Raw genomic sequence first — 14,678 nt, forward strand, 5'->3', positions numbered from 1 at the left:
CAAATACTCAGAAAAGCATTTTATCTCTTACTTACACTTTGTTCATAAGTTGTTCCAAACACATAAGCTGCATTCAGTTTAGTCTGGGTATCAGGACAGAGCTGAACAAAACATAATAACGATTAGGGTAATTCAAAGTTACAGTTTTCTCACATGAAATATTCACGGGTAGCCCAAGCAGTTTATGTATTCAGAGTTCTCATAAAAGATACACTGAGCTTTAGTCTATACTATTTTTTAAGAAGAGAGGGATTAATTTTAAAGAGTCAACAGCATTATTTACAGTAGCAATATAGGCGTTCTTAAAATGCTGTTTTAACTTATTCATGCTTGCATAGTATTTTCCAATTTCATCACTAGCTTAGTAACCTGTTTTCTCAGACACTAGTGTCCTCGGAATTTGAGAGGCTGAAGCAAAAGAATTCATCCTGAGACAATAACAGAAGAAACAGCAGTCGCTATCTAAACCCTGAATGTCAACTGTTCTTCTGTAGATACTGGAGCGACTTTGAAGATACTTTGAAGTGACGTACTGCAAGGGTGACATGAACAGCCTAGAAAAGTGGACGGACAATTCCCAACTGTTTTTGCCAGTGTTCATACTGTTGCCTGCCTAGGGAATTGCTGAGAGTGCCTACATCATCACTAGTCTGCTAAACAAATCCTGCTCTGTAACATTTCAAAGCAACCGGTTTCTGCTGTTAGGCTAATTACTATTGCACTTTTTACTTGCTTCTTCCTTGCATTTTTCACACCCTATACAGCGTGGTACTGCTGAAGTGGAATGTGTGTGTGTGCTACTGAAATCTGAGGGTAGAGTGACCAAGGGTACTCTGAATCTTCTAACCAATGCTCCCTATTTCTTTGTGAAGTCTCCCAGAGAATTTTTACAACTTCATGTTGTAAAAAAGCCAGGTAGACAGTGGCCAATGTGTATGCTCTGTATTTCAAACAAACAAACAAAAGTCAGCCAAAAGAGTATGGGGTGCTAGATCTGTTTTCCCCCGTCTCTTGGCAACAGACATAAGCACTGATTTGCTTTGCATTCTCATAATGTGTGAAAACAGTAGCAGCATCCAACAGGGATATACACAGGGACATTCTATAAATGTATGTGGACTTACAGTTAACGAATACACATTTCTTATTAAGAAAAAGGCATCTAATAATAAATATGCACATAGGTAACAGTATGATGCTGAACGGAAGAAAGAGACAGTTGGTTCTAAATGACTGCTGCTGTTTCTCAGAACTTTCTGATATTCCAAATTTGATATTGGTCTAATGGATGAGGACAACATTGCTGAGTTTAAACTCTTCAATTTAGAGAGATTATTGTGAGCACGAATCTAGGGCTATGTTCCCTAATCTAACTCTATGATTATCTTATGAACTGTCATTACTGTAGTAATGAAACACTTGGCTTTTCTTTTAAGGCTGAAGGCATTCAGAGTATTACACTATCCAAAAAAGGCAATTAAAATCAAACCTACCTGTAGGATGCCTCCTTCCAAACTTTGCCACTGAAGAAAGTTTCCTGCTGCATCATATGAGGCTGCAATAAATTGCAGTTTTACATCCTGGTGATGAAGAAAAAAGACAAAGAAACAACAAAACCAACAAAGTGGGTATACACATTTTAGGCAATGCATTTTCATTGTTTGATGCTTTACATCCCTAAAACTTTCAGCATAATGCTTCATTTTCCCCTCTTTGATTTTATATTTTTAATCTTGCTTCTGGTATTTTATTTTTTAACCTAGTTTTCCTTTCTTCTACAGTCTCACTTTTTACTTGTTTTTTTTTTTGTCCCCAAAATGACAGATTCTAAGAGGATGACTTAGTTTCACTCGAGTGCATATGCACAATTGCAGACAATCAGACATTTGCTCTACTCAAATTCAAAGTCAACACAAATTATCTACAACCTAAAAGCCACAGCACTGTAGTACTGCTGTACTACCACCTGGCCTATATTGATTCAACTGCTTTAGCATTTGGTGTTGATTACACCGAGCTTTTTTAATTTTACAGAAAAATTTGTATTTGAACATATTGCTCAACACAAATGAACAGTGGCATACACACTAATTATTAAAAGTCACCCTAACACCCAGAAAATTGGTTCTGCTACTGATTAAGAGGAAACAGAAAAGGAAATAAAGATCACCCTGGTTTGCCTTTTTTTTTTTTTAATATGGAAATGTTACTACAAAATGGAATAAGAAAGTTGGAGCAACATCATAACAAACAATGACAATTTTGACAAAAGGGATGCCTAGTTTTGGTATGAGATTTATCAGTATGATCTATACATTAAAGTGTTTGCATGTTTAAGAGATGCTTAGAATTAGACACATAAAGTAAGGTGTTGAAAGAGATAAAGATTCAGCGTTCCAGGTGTGTCATTTTTGGTTCACAAGGGATCCTGCTTTTGTAGCCAAGTGAGTATAAAAAACACTGCTTTAAACTTAGTGAAAAACAACAAGAATCCTACTTCTTGATTTCTGCTAGGAGAGGCCTGTGACCTTCTACATTTATCTCAGTGTTGGTACTCAAGGGCAAACCTACCCAAACTAACAAATACCAAGACATTTTGTTTGATGAGACAGCTCGGTCCTAGCAGTAACAGGTCTTTTTCTATCTGTGAGGACTTAGTCCATCACACCAACCTCAAATTTTCATTTCCTGTAGGTATATAAAAAGCATTTTATTTTACAGGCCTTTGTTATTAGAATTATTAGGACTGGAATAATCTATTCAAATTAAATATATGTCTACAAAAATTAATCAGAAATTTAGGTAGATTTCTAATATATACCAGCCTTGGACCTTCAGCATTAGGGAGAATGATTTTTTTAATTGTTAAATCAGAAGCTGCACTGCAACACTGCAACTTAGTTTACTTTAAAATACAACCTTTTATAGCTTGTCTGAAAAAATGCTTTATTTTTGAGCTAATAAGAAGAAAAGATATGTTTTTCAATATAACTGACAAACAGGTTACCATTAGCACTACTTTACTTTGTGCAATTAACTTAATTTGAACAAACTGATCCAGTTATACTAATTTTAAAATGGATGTGTAAAATAAACTGAAAATGAAAATTTTGTGCGGGAGGTATAGACTGAATCCATTTCTGATATAACTCAGCTTGTTGAGATTTGTAACAGTAATATTAAAGTTGGTATAACTGAAATATGAATAGAAATGTGTGTGTAAGCACTGGAAACAAGAAAAGAAAAGCATTAAATAGTGTGCAGCAAGAATGAAGCATACTGTTCCCTGCAGTGAAACTGAGGAATGAGTCGTGATAAAACAGATCAGACAATTTGTCAGCAGTAACTCTGCATCCTGGCACCAGGAAAATGGCAGAAAAGTTACAGCACATCCCTTTTATCCCTCTTTTTCCACTTAGCTCACCAGGAAAACTGAGAAAAGCTGTAAGGATGTATATATTTTAAACAAGAGAAAGACACAGAGAACTGCTTTGCCTCAGATTTATGGAAACTGAAATAAACAATACCCTGAAGCAAAGGACAACGCCAAAACAACTATTAACTTCTAAGGAGCATAAATGATCTGCCTGAATACTAGTTCATCACTGACAATCCAGAAGAATCCTATGGACATAACTAGGACTTAATAGCTGGCATCCCTTGTTCCTGTGTCACACACAATTGGTCCTGGTCAGCTCACACAGGCACAAACATCCTTGACTTATAAGAATGTGGGTATAAAAGTGTGAACGAAGGAAATGTGTGTGCAAGTGAATGTGAATCAGTAAAATCACCCTACTTGAGAGATTTTGTTTTATATAAATACACCTTCCTCTTCCATTAGATCTCTGAGTTTTTTTTACATGAGCTGCCTAAAAATGATCTTCGGTGGACCTGCATCAGAAACAAGACTAAACATTTTTATCCAATTATGTCCTTTTCCTGATATCTGCTTCCCTGTGTCTACTGCCAAACACTTACCTTATTTTTTCCTTTAAAACTGAAGACTGTGGGGAAATGATTTGTCTCAAGCACTTGGGATGCTAAACCTGGTTGATCACCGTAATACAGCCATGGAAGATTGTGTCTCCTGAAAAAATTGACAACGATGTTTCTAAAGAAACATAACATTTTAAATCAAAGAACACATAGAATAATAAATTCCATAAACACTATTACAGATTGCATATAATGGAAAAGGAAACTCACCAGTAGGCTATCGAATGAATGATGCCTAGCCTTGCTGTATTGGCATAAATGTACTGAAATAAACCGCAGGCATCAGTACTTGAAGAACTCAGTGAGTTCATATTCATCACACACATATTTCCAAGAGCTTGGCATGCGGTTAAATTAGAGTGCAACTGTAGTGAAGAAACACAGGAACACAGAAAAGTATTTATGAACCTCTCCTTTTGGTGAGGCAGTCATAAAACTAACGTTATCTTCAATAAGTCATTCCTGAACCCTTGTTTCTACTTTAAACAGATTTCGTTTTGTCAACGTCTAATATTTTCTTCCTTTTATTCAGGTTCTACATTTTTAAAGGTCTGCAGATGGCAGCACGAGAATAGAAACTTTTTCAGAGTTTATTTTCACTGCATCAGCTAGATGATATGATGTTACAAAAATGTAAAAATGTGTATTTGAAAAACACAGAATCAAAATGTTTAAAACCTCTTAGGCTGTAGGACAGAGATGACTCCATCAAAGACCTAAGACTGGCAACAGTATGTATGGAGTCGTATGTATCATAAATACTCTCTTTTCAGTTTTAGTACTTACTCTAGCCTGCTGTTACTAAACTATGCTGTATTTATACCATTGTTCAGTTTTGGCAAACAAACTGCTGCCATGTGAAACAAATCTGTATGCAGATAGATTGTGGCACTAGTATTAATTATTATTATCACCTATTGCCTTTGTGTGGGTCAGATGAGCATCTGCTTCAAAATTGTGCGTGATTCTGTTGCTGCACCTACACCTCCATGACAGTTACAGGTACCCACAGCAATATAATGTTAAATAATATTTGCATACATAAAACAAAGCAAACCTTAAAAGGATGGTACTGTGATAATTCTTCTCTATCACAAAACAGAATTGTCAACTGAAATCCAATTAAGAGATAAAGACCAGATGCCAATCAGTACTGGATATGTCAGAAAGTAATTCTGAGTGTCCCTTATGCAATATACTCAACAGTTCATGTGACTATGACTATTGCAGGATATTTTTTAAACACAAGGTTTACTCAAGGTAAATATCTTTGTGCAGATTCCAGCCACAGAGACTTGCATTACCATTGACAAAACTGCTCACTACTCTTTCTAAGCATTATGTATATATATTACTTTCTTATCTTCTGTCATCTCAAAATAAGGTTCTTTAATAATAAGCACAACTAACTTCCACAAATTAAAGTCACTTGTTTAAGGGGCTTTTATACAGAGTACTACTTCGGAATAAGAAAAAAATGGAAACATTAATGAAACTCACCCAACAGGCAGAGGCTGAGGCTTGCAGGTTTTTCAGAAACCAGGCTGATGTCAATGTTACACCCTGTAAATAAGGAATGGTTTCACTGTCTTTGTTCAGAACAATAACCCATCACAAAACAATCTGAAATATTGGCAACTAAGAGCTGCTACTTATTTTTTCTAAGAGACTTCAGTCCTTTGTAAATGTCTAAACCAAACCATCTCCATTCAAAACCCAACCATTATGAAATAATTTGTTTCACTTCATCAAGTTAGACAGAATACACAGAACAAGAATGGAAATACCTACATTTTTTAAATAGAATCTGTGACAAAGGAGTTTTCTTTACTGCACAAGGGAAGTATTAATGATTTCAAGAGGAAAAAGCCGACTGGGTGGTAAATTTAACTCAGAAACAAAATTGCCAAATTCATTATTTCACAACTTGCCTTTTATAATTCCTCATATTTGTTGAAAACACGGGTTTCATACCTACTGTAAGCAACTGAAAAGACGTGTTTTCAATAAGATATTATTTAGAATATTGCACTTCCAAAAAGCACTAGTATGTGTTGTCAGGAAAACTGAAAATTGCTTTTTTCTGGACAGGTGATATAACTAAAAATGTCCCCTCAATCTTTTAAAACCCCTTTAAAATACGTTATATGAATGTTAATTTTATATTAAAAAAAAAAAAAGCCTAGAGGCTCTCATGAACTCTTCAGCATTTTTTGTGATACAAGGATGTGTTTTAAATGCATACAGTAAATACAATAGACCACATGATACTTGTTTTGATACCAAATTCATGTGAATTACCTCTGTTTTTCAGTTTCCAAGAGGGCACAAATTTTCTTAAGCCTATTCCATTAGAGCAATGCCTGCCTGGTCTCCACGTCTACACTCTCCATGTTGATGCTAATTACCTTGCGATCACCATGATAGCAAACCACCACCTTCGATTTTCAGCAACAGAATTAAAAGACTTATTGAAAATAAGTAATGAGACAGCTTGAAAATGATTCAGAATAAGCATACATACTATTTGTCCAAACCGAACAGTTGCTATGGCCTTTGGAGGTAAGCTTTCAGTGGCACTGAAACATAATCCCCCAGTCTGAAAAAGAGAGAATTATTTTTTTTATTATTATTTTTCAACATAACTTTTATTTTTTTTCTGAACTTCATTGAAATAAGCGTTCTTCTACTTACTAGAATGTTTGGGCTGCTACAGTCACAAGACTTGCTTACATTGATGAAAGTTTGTTCACATCTTACACACCTATGAAGCACAAACATGAAGAAAACACTTAAAGCGTAGTTAAGTATGCGATTAAGTATTTAGTGAAAATTGATTATATAGTTTGCAATTTATAGAGGTAAGGCCTGATAGTACTGTAAGCATCTTCAGGAGTTCAAACTAAAACGCAAAACGCATTACCAATTTTTCTTGTCAGTGAAGTTGTAAAGAAATTAAATAGGTGATTATCAAAATAAGAATTATGTTTCTGCTTCCAGTCCAAATCCTGCTTGTAGTCACGCTGAAGGAAAACAAACAACTAAAAACCAAAAGAACAATGCTGATCATATAAGGACTTCAATGAACACAATACGTATTGAATTTGATATGGGCTTGAGGACTTCCAACTCACTGCTTTTAAAACTGTCACTAAGCTTTCAAGATGTATACAGATGAAGCAAAAGAGAATGCTTCTATTATCCAGAAATATTTATATCCCACAGATATAGGCTTTACCTCAAGAACATTCAATTTAAACAGAATATGGCACTTTCAAAGTTGTCAACACACAAGGAACGAAAATACTTACCTATTTCCTAACACATCCGAAGCGGAGAATGACGGCTCACTTCCATTACAACGTATGCACAAAGCTTCGTTTAGCAAAACACCATCAACGCTTCTTTCCACTAAGTGGAGAAGAAAAGCAACTGTAGTACAATAGTATGATGCACAGTATGTCACCACGGCTAAAAAAGTGTTAAAAATGAAACTGTCTATGTAGATCTCTGAAATAAATGCAAAGATTTAATTTCCCAAAAATCAAGAACACAACTTGCAAAACACATCCCTATAATGCACATATCTATATTCATGTGTTGTTTATAGCTGTGCACATGCAATATTTCATGTCCAGTAGTGCTGTTCCTTTGCTATTTATTCAGAACCAAATTTCAAAACAAGGTTTCATTGCAAATACAGAACTCAAAACATCAAGTTTACAAATTACTGGGAAAAATAATAATTATTAATTTTCATCTGAAATGCAAATGTCACAGATTTGAAGTTTCAAAACTGCATCCTCCAGCAATGAAATCATTTGGCAAGAGATTTTAAGTCTAACTATGGAAAAAAAAAAAAAAAAGCATTAAAAAATTTCAGCACTGATGCTTTGGAGGTTAAATGACAGAAGGAGCTTTACTCTCAGTATTTTACCAAAATGTTTCAGAATTTATATTTTTTCAACTCTTATAAAGCTTGTGGGAGAGGAGGTGGTATTAATTTTTTTACAGATTCCTAGAAAATTTTATAAGTAGTCACCTGGAAAAGAGTGACTCTCCAGCACACTCAGTTAAATAAATACCTAAACTGGACATTAGCAAATAATTAATCAAAGAATTACAGGCACATGGAAAGTCTTTTCTGTCCTGTGTCTTTGCAAATGAGGAAAATCAGAGCTCCAAGGAGGTAATTTTACACCCCTGATGAAAATTATTCTTTGCTATTAGTTTTTTTACTGTGCAAGATAAGCAAAAACATACTTAATACCACCACTAAAATTAACAGCAAAAATAATTTCCTGTGTTTACTGAAAGGAGTCTGCATCTTTCACAGGGCATCAAGTAAGCGTTGCAGATACAAGGAAGTGTGTCTCAGGGATTCAGAGATACAGTCATGTTTTAGGGAAGCATGAAATCCACAGACCTTAATGCACAGCAGCTTGCTTGGCTTGCTCAGGCTATCCTGTTCCACCTACTTATGTATGTATAATCCCTGTACTGAGAAGTACTTAAACTTTATAACCTTCAAAACTTTCAAATGTGTTCTTCTTAGTCTATATTGATACTGTTTTTATGGCCATTTCAACCCTTCCTCACCAATGCCAACCAGCTTAAAGGAAACGATGTAGCAGTATTCACAGCATTCATTTCTAGAACGTTTGCATAGTATTTATCAGTGCAATGAACAGTGGCACAGATTTACCTGCTCTCTTTGAGGAATGAGGTTTGAAATCAACAGCAATGTTGAAATGCTATGTTACAAATGTAAACAGATGTTAAATTTCCTTTCTCATTTAACAGAAGTGCCTGGCTTAATAATCTCTAATATCTAAAATAACCACCAGTATCTCATAACTTGCATATGTTCCTTACCTAATACTTCATTAATGAGGCATTTACATTTTCCTTCAGAAGTTAGGTCCTTAGGGCATTTAATACAATTCCATCCATCTTGAGTAACTCCACTCTAAAATAAAATGTAAAGCTATTATATTTTTCAAAAACATCAAAATCACCAAACATCTGTGAAGAATTCCTGATCCAGATGTTATTTATTAGAAAATGTGTTCGTGTATAACAACATTGATAGAATTCATGAAGCTGTTAAAGAAAAAAAAAAAAAAAGCTAAACAATCTGGCAAAAATGATTCCTATGCAGAGATAGACTAAAAAAAGGGTTCTTCAGTTTTTCTGAAACATTAATTAACACCTGCAGTGAAGATAAGAGTTTGCTGGAAGTGTTAGGTTTGAAAAAGATAGAGGCTTTATGCTTAAAACCACCACCACCACCAACCAATAATCATAGCAATGCATAAATAGCCATATTTACATATAGATATACAGAAACAATGGAAATGGAAGTCTGACATCAAGCAGTTTGCATAACTGCATGCAATTTTGCATGTATCCAAACCAGTCACATGCACATTCCGTTATATCATTAAGTAGTTGTACCACAGATCAAAACCAATGAGGAAAATGAAGATAAATGTTCATCCTCAGGTGATATGGATGTTATTTCCTTCTCCACTTCCATGGGATCGAAGACAAATGCCACCATTACAAGAAAAAGAAACAGTGGAATGACCAAAATACCAATGGATATTTGTCAAAAGCTTTGTCTAGTGTAGCAAGAAGATGAAAAGAAGTGGGAAATTACTTGCATTACCCAGTTAGCCACTAAATATGTAACTGATCCAACTAAACTGGCCTCCTGAGAGTTTTTGTACAATTATTGGAGAGAAGGAAATATTCCAGAAGGCTTTTTCACAAGTTGTTTTTGCTGGAGAAATGTTATTTTTTTATTTACTGCAAAGGGAGAAAGATGCTTGGTTAAGTCTGGTGTCTCTGGTTCAATGCTGCAAATGTGGCTCAAAATTATAGCTTAATTTGCCAAGACAGGTAGAAAGAATTGACCAAACTACAAAGGCATATGGAGAAAAATAACATAAAAGCAGCAGTTAATTTAAAAGTAAAAAGATGAAGTATCATGGAGTAGGATGATACAGATTAAGTATTACAATAATAGAAATTATATAACTTATCAAATAAGATACTTATGAGCTGCATTTCTACTTTGGCATTCTGTAAAAGAGTGGGCAAGGGTAACATAACATGAGGCAGAATAGAAAAGCAGTAGAAGGAAACTGAACTTTTAAAATATAAACATAAATATTTGAACATTTATTTGAACAAACAAAATATTGAACATTTAAAATATAAACTTTGGCTGTGGGGTCAAATTTATTATGAAAAAATGCCTGCAAAATAATAGTAATAAACAGCTCCAAAGAGAAAAAAAATACTACAGATAAACATGGTCTGAAATTAAAAAAATCGCAAACAAAGACTATTTTGGAAAATAATTTAAAATTAAGGAAAAACATCTTGCATTCAGATGGAAATTTAAATTTGAAAAAAAAAACAAACAACATTATTATGGCAAAGTATTAAAAGTGCAATACTTACCATATTTTCTGGGCATTTCTCACAAACAACAGAGGACCCACCATTATTAGAAACCATCCTGAATCCTGGCTGACATTCACATGAACTACCTGAAAACAAGAACAAAAACAGTTTTAATCTACATGTATGTAAAAATGTTTTGTTTTGTTTTTCACAGAATACTACGAACAACTGTTATTGTTCTCAAGAGATCAATATATTTTTTTAGATACACAACTAAAAGACCTGAGTAAGATGGTATGAAAATCAGCTAGCTTTTTAAAAAATGTTCATTTTACCGTTTGTAGGAAGGTTTCCACAAAATGTCACTGGGTTGGCTGATACACTGGGGCATCAAGGGTGAACCCACAGAGCTTGTGTTTTTGTATTTTTTCTTTAGCTCTATCTAATAACAGATAGAAATATCTGTATAAATCTTGCCACAGTGCTATTCTCAGGCCAGTCCCTTTACGCCACCAACATTAAATGTCTGTATTCATTTTTTATCATTTGAATAAGAAGTCAGTCTTAAAAACATGTTTGTATGTAAAAGTTTTTCAAAATATAAATGTAGTTTTAAAGGTAATTTAAACTCAATGCCTGTAAAACTTTGCATGAGGATCAAGCTTTCTGTGGAATGGTTTTTAATGAATAACAGAACATACTTAATATTTAATATGAAATTAAACTCAACAGTACTTTCGCAGCACCTGTTAGTGGTCAACAATATATTTTTCCTAAAATTTTTCAGTCTCGCTATCATGGACTGTATGTTTAAAAATGTACTACAAAATAAAATTGATTCTAAGTACTAATGAACTATGTTTATTATTACTTCAGCTCATAGAACTGTGCACATAAAAATCATGTAAAACTCTGTGAAAAGTTCTCTAACCTTAAAGCACCTTAAAGCTTCCTCACCAGACCAGTTTTACAGAAATGGCATTTCTGAAAATGATCAGGGATTGAGTCAGGGGACACCAATATGGTTCTTAACGATACCGAAAGAAAAGCCCAGTAGGATCAGATCAAGGAAGAGGTGTAAGGAGCTGTTGCTTGAGAGAAGAACCCACAGCCATGAGCTTGTCATGAAGCGCATGGCCTGGGAGGCTGAGGGAAGTGGGGTTGTTTGACCTGGAGGAAGCTCAGGGGAGCATATTGCTCTCTCTAACTACCTGAAAGGAAGGTTTGGGGAGCTGGGGTCAGCCTCTTCTCACAGGTAACTAGTGATAGGACTAGAGGAAATGGCCTCAAGTTGTGCCAGGGAAGGTTCAGGTTGGAAATGAGGAGACATTTCTTCCCAGAAGGAGCAGCCAGGCACTGGGACGGGTTGCCCAGGGAGGTGGTGGAGTCACCGTCCCTGGGGGTGCTCAAGGAGAGGTTGGACGTGGTGCTTGGGGACACGGCTCAGTGAGTGACATTGGTGGTAGGGGATGGTTGGACCAGGTGATCTTGGAGGGCTTTTCCAACCCTAACGATTCTGTGACTCGTGCAGTCCCAAGCAGATTTCAGGCAAGACTCAAGGCTCAGGCTGAGTGGCATCTACCTGCACAGCTCCAGCCAGGTGCTGTGGAAAAGCTTGAATCCTTGACCTCCCCCAGGAATTTACCTTTCCTTGAAACCTTGGAGTTAAAGGAAGAGCCTAGGCTAAAAGAACATTATGGATTTAAATGCATTCATTATGAAGGGTTTGAAAACTATTAGAGTGCATTTTTTCAGCAAGTATGGAGTTACTTTTGTAAGATACCGTGCTGGTGGTGGGCAGCAGTTACAGAGAGAGCCATCTGCATCTGACCACCACCACTCCTGAGGAAAGAGGCTGTCAGGTATTAGGATCAGGCCTGACAGTGCCTAAAGGGGGCTACTGGACAGCTGGGGAGGGACTCTGCGTCAGGGGGTGTAGGGATAGGGCAAGGGGGGATGGCTTTAAACTGAAAGAGGGGAGTTAGATTAGATATAGGGAAGAAGTTCTTCCCTCAGAGGGCGGTGAGGCCCTGGCACAGGCTGCCCAGAGCAGCTGTGGATGCCCCATCCCTGGAGGTGCTGAGTGCCGGGGGCCGTGTCCCTGCCCGGCCTCCCCCCGTCCCGCTGCCGGGGCCGCCGCCGCCGCCCCCCGCCTCGCTCACCGCCGGCGCTCGGCGCCTGGTTCTGCCCGCAGGGCCCGCAGGCCAGGCGGGACACGTCGAAGTACCGGGATCGGCCGCACTCGGCGGGACGCTGCAGGGGCAGCGAGAAGCCGAGGCCGGGCGGCGGCTCCGCTACCATCATCACCAGCAGCAGCAGCGGCGGCAGCGCCATGGCGACCGGCGGCCGCGCAGCCTCACGGCGGAGCCGCCCCCGTACGGAGGGAGGGAGGGACCGGGAGCCCTGTGGGCAGGCTGCCCCCCTGCAGCCCAGGGGTCCCACATGGAGCAGATCTCCACGCTGCAACCCGTGGAGGAGCCCCCAGTGGAGCAGGGGGATGTGGCCTGGAGGAGGCTGCGGCCCGTGGAGAGCCCCCGCAGGAGCAGGGGGGCTGGGGGGAGCTGCCCCCACCCGTGGGGGACCCGTGCTGGAGCAGTTTGTTCCTGGGGGATGGACCCCGTGGTGTAGACCCATCTGGGAGCAGTTCTTGAAGAGCTTTTGGGCAGCCCACGCCGTGAAGGAGAGGCAGAGACTGACCGCAGCCCCCGTTCCCCTGCAGCCCTTGCGGGGAGGAGATGGAAGAGGGTGGATGGGGTGAAGGTGGTTTTAGTTTGCTTCAATTCTTACTGCCCTAGTATTGTTAATTGGCAACAAATTACACTGTTCTTCCCCATATTGAATCATGTCGCCTGTGGTGGTAGATGGTGCGCAACCTCCCTGTGCTTATCTCAACCCATGAGGTTTTTCAAGGGGAGTGAGAGCACCTGTGTGGTGCTTGGCTACCTGCTGGGGTTAAACCACAACAGAAACCTGTTATGTTTTGGTCTCTAACACCCCTCCCAGGGACAGCAAACACTTGTCATAGGTATTTCCCGTCACAATGTTGCGTGTTTTTTTAAAACATCTCCAGTGTTTTTAGTCAGGACAGACAGCTTCCTCTGTACCAAGACATGCCCAGGCAATGGTGCCATAAAAGTTGGTTTTAGAGAAAAAAAAAATCCAGAGAAAAAGTAGTTTCTTCCTGTGCGAAAATTATGACTCAAATATCTTAATCCTTTAAAAGAAATAATATTATTTTTGATGTGTGATTACTGCATTTAGGCCCTTTAATCCAAAGGGTTAATGATTTCACAAAAGTCCTACAACCACCAGCAAGCTGCTGGCTCCTAAGGAGAAGGCAGCTTCACAGCTTGTGGCCAGCCACCTGCTGTTTTCTAGGGATTTTCTAACACAGAATGGATACTGGCTTCCCAAAACTCAAAGCAAAAGGACAGGAGGACCTTGTTATACTAGTTGCTCAGCTATGTCTCACTGATGTCTCAGTTACACTGTGTATTTTTACTATCAGGAAATTTATTTCTGGAAGAGAACAGGCAGTCTGCTTTCAACACTGCTCTAGGGATGGCTCTGTCAAAAACACTGGCACAAATTCAACTTCTTGGCTCAAGTTAATCTTGGAAAAGATAGATAAGGGCCACTCGGATGATCGAGAGGGTGAATCTGCCATAAATATTTATTTTTGTCTAGCCAAAGTGTTGTTCTTTATCTGGTGTAATGAGCTGATTAATGGTCAAGAGATATTTATATTTATATATCTACTTATTTATATATTTATATATCTATGTATTTATATATGTATATATCTATGTAATTATATATTTATGTATCTGCGTAGAGATGGGTGCTAGGTGGTAGCTACACAAAGCTAGCACACTTCTCGACGCTGAAAATTCATTTTTATACTTTCCAGTTATACACAAAATTACTACAATTGGTGGTTAAGGGAGCATAATGACTTATGCATAATGTTATAATGTCAGCTAATTCTTTCTTGTTTCTCTTTAAAGACACTGTGACCCTTTAATTCCTTGTGCACGCTCCATGACCAGCGGGCTCACAGCGAGGAGGGGGCTATTTCTGACCAGGAGGTGTGTTTTTTAGTTGTAAAAGAGGACTGTTCAGCCACCAAGGCATTGTATTTCCTATTTCCTTTTCCCTCAGCTATTATTTACCCCTTGTATTACTTAACCCCCCCCAAGAAGAGATGAGGGACGGACAGACGGGCGCTACGCGCATGCGCAGGCCGCCGCGCGGCTCCCCTCAGC

General features: G+C 38.1%; 1 protein-coding gene across 1 annotated transcript in view; it reads right to left on the minus strand.

Moving 5' to 3' along the window:
• TMEM67 (transmembrane protein 67) overlaps positions 1-13,181 on the minus strand; it is a 30,542-nt gene extending 17,361 nt beyond the window's left edge. Inside the window, exons 1-11 of the mRNA XM_038175137.2 lie at positions 12,576-13,181; positions 10,471-10,559; positions 8,875-8,968; positions 7,311-7,410; positions 6,694-6,763; positions 6,524-6,598; positions 5,500-5,562; positions 4,210-4,364; positions 3,982-4,090; positions 1,494-1,580; positions 36-101 (exon numbers count right to left, since the gene is read on the minus strand). Coding sequence (XP_038031065.2) covers positions 36-101; positions 1,494-1,580; positions 3,982-4,090; positions 4,210-4,364; positions 5,500-5,562; positions 6,524-6,598; positions 6,694-6,763; positions 7,311-7,410; positions 8,875-8,968; positions 10,471-10,559; positions 12,576-13,047 — 1,380 coding nt within the window. The 5' untranslated portion in view covers positions 13,048-13,181. The remainder of the gene's footprint in view (positions 1-35; positions 102-1,493; positions 1,581-3,981; positions 4,091-4,209; positions 4,365-5,499; positions 5,563-6,523; positions 6,599-6,693; positions 6,764-7,310; positions 7,411-8,874; positions 8,969-10,470; positions 10,560-12,575) is intronic.
• Between the last annotated feature and the right edge of the window lie 1,497 nt (positions 13,182-14,678).

The sequence above is a fragment of the Anas platyrhynchos genome, chromosome 2, assembly GCF_047663525.1.
Source record: "Anas platyrhynchos isolate ZD024472 breed Pekin duck chromosome 2, IASCAAS_PekinDuck_T2T, whole genome shotgun sequence".
In the NCBI taxonomy this organism is placed as follows: domain Eukaryota; kingdom Metazoa; phylum Chordata; class Aves; order Anseriformes; family Anatidae; genus Anas; species Anas platyrhynchos.